General features: G+C 36.4%; 1 protein-coding gene across 4 annotated transcripts in view; it reads right to left on the bottom strand.

Annotated features, from left to right (window-relative positions):
• The window catches only part of NAV3 (neuron navigator 3), a 539,311-nt gene that overhangs the window by 102,228 nt on the left and 420,899 nt on the right, over window positions 1-16,184 (bottom strand). For all 4 annotated transcript variants that reach the window (XM_075209582.1, XM_075209579.1, XM_075209580.1 and 1 more), the window contains 3 exons: window positions 14,890-14,998; window positions 11,773-12,156; window positions 6,300-6,419 (listed from right to left, as the gene is read on the bottom strand). In XM_075209582.1, the coding sequence (XP_075065683.1) occupies window positions 6,300-6,419; window positions 11,773-12,156; window positions 14,890-14,998 (613 nt within the window). The remainder of the gene's footprint in view (window positions 1-6,299; window positions 6,420-11,772; window positions 12,157-14,889; window positions 14,999-16,184) is intronic.

Raw genomic sequence — 16,184 nt, 5'->3', positions numbered from 1 at the left:
AAATGCCTAATTAGTAACTTTGGAAATATTAGTTTTTGGGGGGATTGAAACAATCTTTCAAATCCGTAAATTATGGATAAATGTTTAATGGGGCAATGTCTGATAAACATGATGTGTTTTAAAAACCAGTTTTGAAAGGTTTTGTGCATTAATCCAAGTAGGATAGCACAACTATTCCAGATCGGAATAAATTTTATGGTATTTAAAATGAGGTTGTATCTTTTTACAGCATAATTCCAAATTGTAATTAAGTAATGTATCGTTGGGGGTAATTTTTTTTTAATGGGTGTCTAAATTTTGGAACAATCCATAGAAGCATGCAGGGGTAGAGCATACACAAAAGGACAGCTTCAATATCCACCCATATGAGAGTGTTAATCTTGATGTGGGTTAATATTAACTGCGAGAGATGGATGGCTATATAATCCTTTTTGATAGTAGGAAGTCCAAGACCACCATCATAATATGCTTTTTATATAAAAAAAAATTCTTAACCAAACATTTGTATTGTCTTTTTGAAGTGATTATGGTACATCAGATAAAATTTACCAACAGCGTATGGATTAAATAAAGTAACCTCAGGAGAATATTCATCTTGACCCGGTGAAATATGTTCCAGTCAAGAAAGTTTGTGCCAATCTTTCAAAATATTTTGTTTCTGATTGATTCTGTAAAGCTTGGAAAGTTTAAATATATTTTTGATTTGCTGCCAAATATTAGAATCAACTGAAGTCCTGCATATTAGGCTTCAGGATGTGATGGATAAAATGTAAATAAAACACGCATAGTATTCCTAAATATTTATCTGGCACCTACAGTACACAGATGTAAAGATAAATGTAAGATCTTTTTTTAAATTTGTCTACAGAACACAAATCACTCAGCTATCTCATTTGCTAGGGAAAGCAGATGTTTTGTGTTCTGCAATAACAGAGATTATGTGTAGCTAAATGTTTATGTACAGTTTTACCATATGATCTATCAATCAGTATTAGCTATATATTAAATAGATTAATATTAAATAGATTAATATTAAATAGATATGGTTTGATGGTTTGTCCCCATGAGAGGTATGTTTATTGATACAAGCACAGAAAATAACACATTTCTGAGATGGTTCCTCTATACCAGAACAAGCCCCCCTCCCCAAAGTACTGTTCTTTTTTCTGCTTGCTTCAATAAACATACCCCTCATCAGAATGATTCTCAAACTACTACCTGTGTGTGGCCCTTGAACTATTGTTTAATCAATACCTTTGGAAGTTTTTTTGGGGGAAGAATTTCTTGGATAGCACCAGGCATTGAGTTAATTTGTGAGGTAACTATTAAAATACACCTCTAACAGCACTGCACTTCACAATATATTAAGGAAAATATGGTGCTCCTGGCCAAATTACTAAATTAGTGGGTTGGGAAATAAATAAATATAGTGTGATAGAGGTGTGCTACACCAAAATAAGGGAGTAGAATCTGTTTTGACAAATTATGTGATCTGGTGCCTTCTGAACTGTGGAGGGTGCACCATATCAAACCATTATTCAAAACAGATTGGACTCTCTTAATCTGATGCAGTACATATATAGAGCTCTTGTGTGTGCACTGATGTAATGCAGATAGAATAAAGCTGTTTCTTGGTGAGAACCAAGCTGCAGTCTGCAAATTCACAAAACAAATATATCTACAAGAAAATCTTTATATCTAGAAACCTCTAGAATGTAAACTGGCACGGGCAGGGTCCTCTTCCCCTCATGTCTGTCTACCTCATATGTTCATTGTCATGTCTTTTGCTGCATTTTGTGGGAGTGCTATTCTATTTGTTTACCACACCCAAGGAATTTGTTTATCTATTTGTACTTGATGTTGCTATATCATGCATGTATTTGTTGTATGCATGTATTTTGTTATTATGCTTAACTGTTTTTATGCTTCTCCATGCTTTTTGTATTCATGTATTTCATATCTGTAATGATACAGAACTTGTGGCTCCCTATAAATAAATGATCTGAGATATTTAGAATCATATAAATTTACATGTTAAACCACTTGTATTTTAGGTCAGTCGTCCTTTAATCCCTTTGGGGGAAAAAAGTATTGTTCAGAATAACTTTTTTCATAAATTACACTGTTTATTTTTCATCTTAAATTCTTCTTTTGAGTTGGCAGATGTGATACAAAAGACTGACTAAATCCAAGCATATCACCACCACACACATTGTATGTAACCTAGTCATATAAGATATATATTCACAAATAACAAACCACTAGAACCTTGGACATCACATCAAACATAAATACTCATGTGTGGGAACAGACTCAGATATAGGAGATCATTAGATTGGATTGTTGGGAAATCCTTTAATGTGGTCTGGCTCTTTCCCTGTTTGAGTTTAAATTAACAACACAAAGTACAGAAAGAAACATTCTTATACGTCTCTAATGATTGTGGGAATGGACCGAGTGTTAAGGAAGTTGGAAATACAAGTATGTAGCCAGTCTGTGGCACCAACACTTACTCTGATAGGGGCACGATCAAACAGGAACTCTTACAGGCTTTAGTGGTAGTTTTCATGCAATAGTGTCTCTCACTGAGGCACAATAAATAAACCCTTATGGTCCTTCTTTAAAACCCAAACACTATTTCATCAGGAACCTGATCTCTATGTAGAATATCATTTACTGTAGAAAGTACAGGAAAATGACTAGTTTCAAAGCTACTGGTTACATGATAAATACGTTCCAGATTCAGAACAGATGATTGCACAAATTAACTTTGTTCTGCTATCCAAAATAAATTATTTTGTTAATCAACCACAGTATGCGGAAGTGATATATTGACAGCCAAGTCATATTAAGCACCAGTACTCCTACTAAGGAAAGCAACCTTCAAACAATTAAGTAAGGGTTCAAAAACATAAATGGGATTTATCAATTAACAGCAATATGTTACTATCAGAAGGTGTGTGTATATATATATATATATATATATATATATATATATATATATATATTATACACACCTTCTGATAGAAGCAAAGTTCAAGACAATATATATATAAGCCTAGTGGCGTGTGTTAGTCTGTGTGTGTGTGTGTGTGAAAAAAAAAAAACAAGCTGCAGCGCCACCTGCTGGGCGGAGTTATACACTGACCTACTAAATTCTTAGTGTGTGTGAAAAAAAAAACTCAGAAAGGGCTGAAATTTGGTATACTAAGATGTTTTTAATTTGTTAGTTGTTAAAAGTGTTTATAAAGATTTTAAAAAACATATATATATATATTTCTTGAAGGAGAAGTGACAGTTGGGAGTCGTTGGTGGTTGCCGGGGGTGACAGTTGGGAGTGGTTGGTGGTTGCCGGGGGTGACAGAGCGAGAGGAGTGTGATACTCAGGACCACTGAGAGAGATCCCTGTGTCTCGATAGACATCTGGATAGATGTGGCGATGAAGATGAAGGATGAGGTGATGGGGAAGAATGATGAGGTGGTGACATGTGGACAAAACCACGTTAAAAAAGGGCGCTTACGTCGGGAAGTAACGCTCTTCCCCTGAGGAGGCCTGGCTTAGCTCCAAATGCATGACAAGAACCTTTTTAACACCTTAAGTAGCTTGATTTGACTAGAATACATGAGTATCATGCACGGGTTAACTTGTGTGTATATATATATATATATATATATATATATATATATATATACACACATACATATACATACACACGTCTTGAACTTTGCTTCAGAGCAAGGGTAAATATAAAGGGGAAACATCTCAAGCTCTGCAAGGCCAATCAATCTAATTTTAAATATATTTGCAAATGTTTCAAGATGAATTTTCATATTTGATCATTTTATATTTTATGTTTAGCAGCCCTTTAAATAACATTTTGTACATCTTCCAGAACATATGCTTGCAAGGTTTTGCTTAGATATTTCAACACAGATTACAGTTTTAATTTAAACTATGACTTAGTTGTCTCTTTTATTCAGATTAAATGATAACCACGTTTTTTCTTGCATCTCCAATGGATTTTTGTTTCTATCAAAACATTTTCTGGAGCAGTTTGAAAATAATGGTAATTTAAAAAAAAGAATGTACATATGGTATCTAGTAGAATATAATAATAAAAAGACCAAACTTGGGCTCCGATTTTGAAAGTACTGTACATGCAGTATATGCAAACTGAGGCTACAATCATGGACAATGAAAGCATATTAATCTTAAAATGTTTTCATTCAAATGATCCAAGCAAAAAAGATTCTGGTTAGTGCATGGTGGTATTATATACACAACCACATTTCCAATACACATGCATTATAGAAAAGGCTAAATCCAACAGTCTACACAGTGCTGTTGTCAAGCGACAGAAAATAACCCTGTGGAGGGAGCACACAGAGTATTAGGCTAGCATTCTGCAGAACAAAGGGTGTTTTTATAATACATGTTTATTAGAACATTGAAAAACATTCCCATTAGTGGAGTACCCACTCAAGTCCACAGAAACACCCTAAATAATGTGTTTATGTCATATTACAAATCACAAAATTGATTTTGATTACTGACTAAATGGATGGTAAATTATTTATAAAAAGTTGAAACCAATAAAAAATTGCCTGTTAGGCCTCATACCTACTGGAACCAAATTCATACATTGTACTAGCACAATGCATGAAAAAGGGTCTGAAAATTAAACCTACCAGTTCCAATGACACCATACCCATTTGTGATGTTATTTACATTCAGGAGCAGTTTTGCATTTACTGACTGCTCCATTCAATGAGTTAAACACATTTAAATGAATGGAGTTACCTTCATTGATCTCCCAAACGGGACTAGAACCACGAGTTAATAACACTGCATATGACATACGGTTTCACTGGCATATGAACTTCCATTGTCCAAACATTAGTGGGTACCCAACCTAAAGAATGGGGATTAGATATTCTTTTCAAGCAGACCACCCATGTTCTCAAACCTGTTGACTTCATGTTATTTCCTATCTTCACACTGAACAAAATCACCAAAAAAGTTCATAGGGCATTGACAAATACAACTGTGCCATTCTTCTAATGCAAAAAAAGCACAGTTTGAGATTATTTATACACAAACATATGTGCCATGATGTTTTGTGCCTACCTTAGATGTGCTGCCAAAAAATAAAAATTACCCGAATGCTGTCACAAAGCCTAAATAAATGATAACATTTCCATACACTTTATAAAGCTGGGAACACATTATTGAAAATACATTTATTGATGCAGTCATTGCTTATTTTTAAATCTGTTGCCTGCTCTCATTATAACCTACAGGTAAAAGCTAATTATTTACATAATGGAAGAGTTGGAAATGGCTTAAAATTAGGTCAATTGAATGCTTCTCATGAATAATAATCCCTACATATTTAAAAACAACTATACTTAGTGCATGTATTCCAATTTGTTAAACTCAATTTAAACAATTTATGCTATTTTCATTTGTCTTAATTATTAATCCATGTATTAGATATAGAAAATTCCTTGAATCTACCCTTACACCTGCTTATCCATTTGTTCTGCACAATCTCTTAGCGACTGAATCTGTGTATGCTTTGGCAACTCATATGGGGTTTAGTGAGTGCGGTAGGCTTGCCAATGATAAGCATGATCACCATCCAAAGGTGATTGGGATTGATGGTCTTTTTTGATCCGCACACCCACAGAAATGGCAAAATGGTCATTCAAGTTACTTAATCGGCAAGTTATGGGTGAGTACCACATGTGGTCCTGATCCACCTGCTCAGCCTGAGCACCAAGTGTCATGATTACTTTCCAATTTAGCATCAAACATGGGTGGTCAAACTGTTCAGCGTTGTCTAGCAGACAAATCATGTGATTGCTATCAGTTCTCACAGGCTTACAGCAGCCATATTCTGACTGCTTTTACAATATGCTCAGTAATGATCCAATTGATGTCAGCTGGATCACTAGGTATTGAGTTAGTTTTTTGGGGGACACATTACCATATCTTCACATATGTGACCAAATTAAATTGGCAAAAACAGTTATACAGGTTATCTTGATGCAGAGTTTTGCTAAATTCTGTTAGCAATGGGAATGGAAATATGATCTCTCAAAAAATGTTACGATGTATCTAATTTTTTTGTAAAGAGGACACTAAAAGCATACAATAATATAATACTTGTAAAAATAAAATTAGAGACTTACTAGAAATAAAAATACATCTTGCCAGAAAAACATTAACCATTAATTCCTACAAACAATTCTAAAAATGTTACCAATTTTTAACATTTATTCCCTCTAAGTTATACCTGTCTGCATCTACAGCAACATCATGCACCCCTCTGTGAATAACATCACGAGACATTGCAAGATCTGGTATCCTATTAAGACTTCTGGTGTATAGGTTGAGTCCACCATCTGTTAAATACCTAATAAAAACAGAGCAGAAATAACAAATTAAAATTTAATCAAAAACACAGTTTGAGGTTGTTTTTGTCACATTCATCTGTTACAAGAATCAAGACCACCTTCAAATAATAAAAAAAGATGCAGCAAATTAAAATGGTAAACTAAAATGATCTTCTCAACTACGAAAAACAGAAAAAACATATTAGAGGTTAAATAGCTGTTCTGTTTCATATCCAATTTAAAAATTCTACCTACATGATACCAAGGCTTTGGTGAAAGCCAGAAAGCTATGCCCTTGAATTTGTTGCAGGAAGGCATGTGCAAACCAATACACTTAAGTTGCCAGAAAGTGGACAAGCATAAAGGACAAAACATTGACCATGCCAATAAAATCTATTATGATTTGTTAGCCTGTCACATGATTGGCCACACTTCCATACATATAAAATAAGAACCTAGACTGGAATATAAAATAAGCCTTATTACTTTTCTACTACATGTAACAGATGCAATACTTATTTCTACCAGAATAGATGTTTACATTCGAATTTTGTTTTTACATTAATTTGCTCTGTAGGCTTTAAACTTGTAGCAGAGTGGGCCTGGGTACTCCTGCCATTAGGATGCTTATCTCTATAGAATAAAGGCTAAGTATGTCTCTTTCCTTGTGACATTGGTCCACTGGTAATTGTAGTCCTCACCAAGGTTCAAGTGATAACTTGTTCTATTTATTACATGTTTACTTAACCTACTTTCCTCTATTATACTTTCAATTTTACAGACTGTCCTAGCATTAATCTCTTCTCTTGATGTACTGTCTTTTTAAGCTCTCCTTATCTTATGCTTCTTTTCCTCCCCTACTGCACTTTTTAATCCCTCTCTAGCAAACCCTTTCTCATCTTCTACCTCTCCTTATCTTATTGCTCCTCGTGTGCTCTCCATACACTTCTTAAACTGGTGTCTTCAGTCTTCTACTCTTAGTGCTGAACTATAAATTCTCCTCTACTTGCTATTTCCTATCTCTCTCTGTTCCCTTAACTATTTTCTTTCCTTGATTCTCTGGACTACCTCGGATGCCACTGTTCTTCCCTCACTTAAGTTTTTTTTCTCTTTAATTTTCGTCATTTTATTCATATCTCTCCTGTCTCCTTGTTCCTGTTACTCTGTTGATGCTTTCTCCTCCCTCAGCCATGGCTGCCGTTGCTTCCAAATGTGACGTTCAGAGTTCTAAATAGCCCTGCCACCATGAGGAGCAAACAGCTCCGCTCTTACTGGTTCTTGCTCAGGGTATGGTTGGTGGCTCGCTTTGAGTTATGTTGGGAGAAGGTATGTCTTCAGAGATGAGAATGCAGTTTCTCCATGTCTTGAACACACAGTCATTTTTAAAAGCATATATTTCTATTTACAATGTGCTAAGTCTAATGAAGGACGTGGATGATTACATATTCTCTGTACAGTGCTGTGTAATAGGATTGGCATTATATAAATAAATACATAAGGGGCTGTTTATATGCTGTTAATATTTTATTGTAATGATCTGGGAATGTGTAGAGATATATCTAGAGTTTTTATGTATATCTTGTGATAATGCTGACTAGTTAGCTGAATTTTGTATTAGATAGTGTGACGCTATATTTTACTTGTGTATGTATTATTTTTGTTTCTACTTTTATACTACATAGTCTCTAGGCCTATAAATTGTATGTATTATTAAGTCATTTGATTAAGATCTAGCTCTTCTAATATATGCACTGCTGATGACGAATTGGATGTGATGTGTTGGGACATAGTTCCTATCACAGCTATTTTGATAGATGTTGGGAATGTCCCCCTCTGATGCTATGTAAATAAAAGTCTATCTTCATATTAAATCGCTATACCGGAAGCGGAGTTCCGGAAGTGACACATCGGGAGCTGGAGGCGTTGGGAATATCCCCTTCTGATGTCATCCAAAACACAAAATCTGTCTTCATACAAAATCGCTATACCGGAAGTGAAGTCCCGGATGTGACGTATCGGGAGCTGGAGGTCACCGCCTACATGTTAAGATCGTGCTTGCATTGGCTCTCATGTAGAAGGATTTAAGTATTTAGGAGCCTGCGATTATGTTGGATTCATTACTCCTTGATAAAGTCTTATTTACAAGACGAAACGCGTTGGAGAAGTTCTTGGTCCCTGTGCTCATTGCTGGATGTTCTGAGGTGTTGCCGGCTGCTACCCTTATCTTCCACGTTTGTGCCAGCGGACAGATAAGCTTGTTTTATTGTGCTCTAATGTACGGGCATTATTATTTTTTATGTGGTGCCATTAAATTTGTGGTATTTGAGACTAGTTTGGTCTCCTTTTATACTGTGTCACACTATTGTGGATTTATTTGAGACCGCAGATTGCCCTCTATCATTTGGTCTATGCTCGTGGATTCCTGTTACCCAGACCTGAGGTGGATCCAGAGTACGGTCAGCCTGATTATTATATCTGCCTAATTTCATCATATATTTGGTACGGGGTTTTCTTATCGTTGGAGTCACCTCTACATTGTATATCATTGATAATACACTATGTGTGGCGCCCCCTGTCTTTTTGTATTTTATCTCTTAGGTCTAACACTTGCAGACAGGTGTTGATTGACTGGGGAGCTGCCTATTACATTGAGTATAAATTTATTACATGTTTCACTGTGGTCACTTTTATTAAGCGCTGGTTAGCTTAAAGATCTTTTTGGGTGTCTATATATATATATATAAATTATAGTAATATTAGGTCCCAAATTTATCATTGTAGGGCACTACATATCAATACAGTATATTTCCCATTATATATTATTAGGCTTTTACCTTGGTAGTTTTAGATTATTCTACCTTTGCCATTTATGCAGTCTGTTACATTTGTTACTTTTATACAGAGAGAGAGACATTGTATTCTTATCACCAGGACCCACGTTACTTTACTTATTCCACATACTTATTTCATATTCAAATATATACAGAAGTCAGTATGAATAAAGGTCTGGATAAATAGAAATCTTTCAAGAAAAACATTTCTGTACTGATGTGTACATGCTATTAGGTTAGTGATACTGCTATGAAAATAACTGAACAATCCTCATAGGAGGTTGAGGTTAATTTGTTTTTAAATCCAAATAATCTATGTTTATCACATTAAACCAGCCTGGAAACTGTTTTTATTAAGTGATAATATAAATAAATGGAAGGATTATAAAACCGAATAAGAGCCAATAAGGAATTACAAATCAAAGAGGATGAACATTTAAAGCATGGTAATTCCATTTTGCCAAACTAAGAGGTTGTCAAAAAATTATCAAGAAAAAATTACTGTGATGCCAGAAATGTGCAAGTATAAAACATCTCTTGTGGTGTCCAGGGAAACATTAACGTAAAGGGGGATTAACAGAGCATCATTCCAGGATTCTTAGCTTGAAAGAAGCCATTCATATGTGCAATATTTAGCAAAGTTTTTACAGACGCTCCAAATATTATTTTAACTACTATTAAATACTGGGCCAATAACTGTTCATTACTATATCTCCCTTTTGAAAAAAATACTCTCATTCGCTTTGCGAATCTTTTTTTTAATATCCATAAATATTTTATTAAAATGACTTCCCCTTCCTTGGATTAATAGATCTCTTACAAAGTCGTGTTTGGTGGTACACTATAAGGCTCCAGAATAGTGGCACAAAATTTTCCCAGGCCCTTCATGTGAAATTCTTCAGGGCTGAGAGAATATTGACATGTTCATCAACACATTTTGCTCTATGGCGTACTGAGCCAATATTAATCCTTCCCGATGGAGTGAGACTATGAAGTAATATAGTATTAGTGCCTCTGCTTAATATAGGCCTGTATACCGAAAATGTGCTCCCTACTGGGAATATGTAACCCGGTCTCTTGGTACTCCACACCATTTGGCAAACAATGCAAAGAATATGATGATGCATATTTTACAGGTGCATTCTGGATGTAAAAACTGCAGTCTGGACATTATGTATTCCAGCAAGGAGAGCTCTTCAGTTACTTAAACGGTATTCGGCACAATACCAAATAGAGATAATTAAATGTGTTTTATTAGCATTTTTATTGCTAGTAATATTAATTTAAAGGATATGACATTAGTAAAAATTGTATTTAGTGTCACAATACCCACTACCTCTTTAACTACCAGTGTGGTACAGTATCATTAGTGTTCTGGTTTTCAGAGCGCATTGTATTGTTCTATCAATATGCATTTACTGCAAGTAAACTCATTGTGGAAGTCTACAGTGCTCTCCAGACATTAGTGAAAATGCTAACAAATGCATATCTAACACCTTTGCATATGACTTGCCTTTCCACTAGAGCAGTGGTCAGGGAACAGGGGTAAATTACCCCAAATGGGGTAAAAATTAAATTCCTGGGGGTAATGCTGCCGATTCACATGCTGTCAGTGGGATTGTAGACCCCTTTAAATGTGAAATTGCTGTTGTACCAGAAGAGCCTCAAGGGTTGGCAGAGGCACTTCTTGAGCTTCGATGCAATAATAAAGCACGTATTGCATTTGAAAACAAAGCAGATCTGTCATATTTTTGGATGTCAACAGCTGCAAAGGCATTCAAAATTGCACATGAGGAGGCAGTCAAAAAGTTGCTGCCTTTTTCAACAACCTACCTTTGCGAACAAGGATTTTCCACTCTAATGAATATAAAAACAAAGCAGATAAATCGATTGGCCACTGAAGACTGTATCCAAATTGCTCTGACATCAAAATGCCCCCATATTGATGCTCTCGTATCAAAAATGAAGCGATATCATTTCTCCAAAACCTGAAGTTTTGAAGTTGAAGCTTTCAAAGAAATTTTGAATAGATTCAATAAGATTTTGAATTCCAATAATTAATAATATATGATTTCCTTCCTTTCAAATCAAGGGGGTAACGTCAGCATATCTAAATATATTTTGGGTTAAAAAATAAAAAAGTTCCCTGACCCCTGCACTAGCGCTAAACAAAACATACAACACCAGTTAAATTTCAGCATGTGCACCACACATAATATACCAGTCAAGAGTCACAGACAAAGTACCAGCTTGTGTTCATATTATACTATCCTACTAGTATTTTAATTATTCAAACCATAATGAGACAGTCAAAAAATGAGACTGTAGACTGTTTTACTAATAATCACGATTGATTTTATTGAGCTGAGCCTGCTATATATTATGAGTAAATGTCTGTCACATGAATACAATTAAGAATGTTATTGACATATATATATACACATATAAGCAATTGATCATTATTGCTCTTGATATCACCCTATATAGCCAGAAATACTTAAGACTGCTAGCTACAGTTAAAAGAAGTAGAGGAATCACTCACCCACTGTTAATATCATCAGCTCTCAAGCTCTTCCCAAGAATGTCGCCATCACTCATGTAGCCTCCCACATCAACATCCGAAGACATGTCAAGGTCATGGTTTCCCTTCTCACAGATGTCAACTTGTGATAGGTTTCCAAGTCGCGAAACAGCAGCACGTCGAAGAGGTGTGGTGTACATAAAGCGTGATGGGTCAGTGTGGATGAGACGTCCAGTATTACTTCGAGGATAAGCACCAACAAAAGAGGGGGCATCTCCTGCCTGGAGCCTTGGGCTGGACTGTCCAAGTCTCCATGTCACTGTAGATGACCGATTTGTCAAACTTGGTAAACTTCTCCCACTTACTTCTGTTGTCACTGTGCTATCAAAAGTTGTCTCAAGTGTGCTGCAAAAGAATAATATAACAAGAAAAGAAATAGAGAACTACATTTGTGCCAATAAGGGGAAGAAAAGACAACTAATTACAAGCAAAGTCCTTGTATAATTTACATGACCTAAACACTTGTATATAATGCTTGCTGGACTGTCAGAAGCTTTTCAGTAATTACTGCAATTTGGGGTATATTGTATACTGTATATGATGAGGAAGGAACTTGTGCAGAGAGTCAGTTAGCAGGCATACTTAGATTACTAGTGGGCTGGTCTGGGCTCTCAGACTTTTGTTAAATTTGACAAGGCCGCACCTACTGTACAGTTTGAACTTGGCCTCCACAGCTGTAATGGGTTATAGCGACGCAATTTCAAGCTGCCCAATGAATGATGTCCCTTTGACATTAAAAACACTTAAAAAAAAAAAATTGACTTGGGGATGTCCACAAATATGGGCTTTGCCTTTTATTGCTGCTCAGAATCTTCACAATTTGTAGAGAGTTTCAACCTTGGGGAGAACTTGGAGCACCAACAGCTTTCCTGAAATCTCCCTTTAAGATTGATGATCTCCACAAGTAGCAGCAATGTCTAATACGAAACAGCTCTATACACACAGAATCACTGCTTATACCAGGGTTTCCCAAATCCAGTCCTCAGGGCTCCCCAACAGTGCAGGTTTTCCATATCTCCTTGCTGGAGCACAGGTGTATTCATTACTGACTGACACATTGTAACAGATCCACAGGTGGTCCTAATTATGTCACATGTGATCCAGAAAACCTGCACTGTTGGGGAGCCCTGAGGACTGGGTTTGGGAAACCCTGGCTTATACTGAATCTGCAGAACACAGCAGGTGTATCTAGTGCTGAGGGATCCCAGTGTTATTGGGAACTCAATAGCGGTGTAGAAAGTCCATCAATTGCAGAAGAACCCCCCACAGATCAGCAGTTACTAAAAGTGTTATAAAGCACTTCCTCTATATATAATAGTAAAGGAGAGTGGAGCAGTAAAATATGAACAACAGAAAGAGACAAAATAAACAAAAGCAAATGACAAGAGACAATTTGCAGTGAAGTTTGGTGAGAAACTCTAGCAACTAACTCAACATGCAAATAGAGTGGAAAACTAAGGGTAATCGGAAGTCATAGAGGAGAGGCAGTCAACTGGTTTGCATTTATTCCTGTACTACAGACGATCATTTAAACAACTGAAGATCAAGTTTGAGGTACATGACATCACTTGACAATGTTTAGAACTAGGGTAGATAAATATAAAAAAAGAGAACAATTTGAATTTGTTTATATATTCACATCAATTGTTATATTGAGCAGGGTCCCGGTACTTATATTTAGCTGGAACCTCTGCCGCACAACTTCTGCAATTCTCAGGCAGCTCTAGACCAGGTTGAATCAGAAACAGCGGATGAAAATGAAAAACTGCTGCTGACTGGTGGAGTGTACAGGTTATTTCTTTTAAAGGAGAAGTTATGGTATTTTTAATCTCTTGATTAATACGAGGACTAGGCAAAAGTCTTTGGGAGTGTACAAATACCCCACTGTAAAACAGAATAAAGGATGGGTGAAGACTATATCTTAAAGTTCCTAGCATTAGGGGACATTTGCTTTCGCTGGCCCTGTACTGCAGTGGGGGTAGGCAGACTGGATATCTGTCCCCCAATGCAACAGGCTAACATCTAAATAAATGGGACAGGAGGAGCAACAGGGCAGGAGGAGGACTGGGAGGGTGCTCAGTATTTGGAGGTCATTAAGTGCTAACAGCCCACTATTATTGTGTGAAAAATTAAAAGTGATTTCTCTGTCACTTTTAGAAGAGCAGGTCGTTCTGGCTGGGACATTCACAATAGCATTGTACGCAAGCACCTCCTCTAGAATCAACCTATAAATACAGGAGCTGGTATGTGTAGGGGCTATTGATAAAGTGCATAAAATCTTGAACTGGGTTAATTCTCTTCCTATAGTTCTCTTGCCAACCAGTTTAGTCATTAAATGTCTTAGTTGGGTGTAACCCCATACCTCTTGAGTTGGAATAGAAAACTTCTCCTGTAGTTCGGAAAAATGGTGTGTATTAATTTTGACTGAATTTTTTTAGGCAATGCCGTAGTTGGATTCGTGATTATAGCCAACAGGTCGGCTTCAAATAGAGACAATTCGTATTCGAAATTACCGATTTTCAGCCCATTTATATTCTGGTGTTAGCGGATTGCTCTGGCCAACGCCTTTATGCATAATATGAATATCAGTGGTGAGCAAGGACATCCCTGCCGAATACCATTGCAAATAGCAACAGCGTTGGAGAATATGCCATTGATGTTGCTCTTAGCTGGAGAGACCTATAAAGCAATAAGATTTTATGCAGGCAGGAGGTCAAAAGCCCATGTATCCCAGTAACCCCCTCATAAAATGACAGTTAGTCCTATCAATAGCCTGTTCTGCATCTGTAGATAGGATTGATTAGATTGCTCATTAAATGCCTGTAGCAAAGCTCTGTTACTGCTCACCAACTGGTTAGCGATTGTTGCCTTTTAGAAGTTGATTATCCAGTGGCTAAAGTTAGTTTTCATTGTGATAAAGTAAAAATCCACTCTGCATCTCAAAATAAAACACAATTGTTTTCTTCTGGTGGACTTCTGATGATCATTCATTTAGGAAATCATAGGAAACAGTTGCAACTGACAAATATTATTGCCTACACATACATTAAAAAATAAATAAATATCTGTTGCACATACCTGTGACTGATTTGAGTCCCACGTAAACTAGACATAGTTTCCTCCAGATTTTGCCTAAGATCTGCTATATTCTTTACAGTTCTCATTCTCCGAGTTTCTGGGTCTTCACCTGAATGAAATTATTGCTAAATGACTATGACAAATATCAAACTGAAATACAGTTCTTTTCAATTTGTGTAACAATTATTTACAGGAAATGACAGAACATGTAATTAGGTATCATGTTTGGAATCATGTTTGCTTATTAATACTTTCTTTGTAAGAGAGGAAAAGATGAATACAATATACTAGACATCATAGATAGATAAAATAATCTTACAATTCTTTCAAGGACACAGCCGGTGTTCCGGCACATCCGAGTACACTTGGCAGCCCTACAATCCCCCATCATTTCATGTCAACTGAATGTAATAATAGTATAAATTTAACATTTTAAATATTTATTTCCAAGAAACGTTTACTTCCATCTATAAAACTAATTATAGTTATAATAGCATCATGTCCTTATGTAAAAGAGTGGCTATAAAATGACACCAAACATGACTGCAGCAAATGTTTACATAGAGATGTGCTTACATGAAGAGCTGACAGTGCAAGTCATTCTGGAAATTTACTAACGGCAACTGAGCAGCAACTGACCCTTTTATAAATAGGAAGATGCTGCAGACTTATATGTACACTGCTATGCATGTGTGCAGATGCTCTGAATGAAAGTGGCATAATTTAGAGTAGAATAACAATGACCAGTCACAAGTAAGTCTATTGTAGATTATATAGACCATGACATGTTTGCTGCTCAATGTAAATACTTTAGTAGGAGTAAAGCATGATGATATGCTATTAAGCCTATCATTATGCTGTTGATACGCTAGGCATCATCATCTTGATTTTAAACATATTTTGCTTTTTTGTAAACCTTATTTAAAAAAAGCAACAAAATAACCTGCCCCCCCCCAATCAATATAAAAAAAAACAATATTGCCTGCACAAGTACTCAGAGCCTAGGCTGGTAGTGTCAAAATCAGAGGTACAAACAGTGCGGGTCCCCCAGGAAAAGCTGCCACCAGTGCTAGGCTATGACAGGTTTGGCTGGTCACAGTACAAAAGGGGAATCTGCAACATGGTGCCCCCCTGTCATAATGTCAAGCAGCTCCAACCTGTGCCGAGTTCCCTAGTGTAATGAGCCAAGAAATTGTGCCCTCCAACCCCTCCCTCTAGAATTTAACAGCCCCATGCTGAAAGCACAATGGCTCTTCCCACATTCCTGGGGCAACGAGTGTGGGGTAATGAAGTTT

Source organism: Mixophyes fleayi, chromosome 4, assembly GCF_038048845.1.
Source record: "Mixophyes fleayi isolate aMixFle1 chromosome 4, aMixFle1.hap1, whole genome shotgun sequence".
Taxonomy (NCBI): domain Eukaryota; kingdom Metazoa; phylum Chordata; class Amphibia; order Anura; family Limnodynastidae; genus Mixophyes; species Mixophyes fleayi.
Note: the sequence above shows the minus strand (reverse complement) of the source record. Positions and strands in the feature narration are given on the sequence as shown.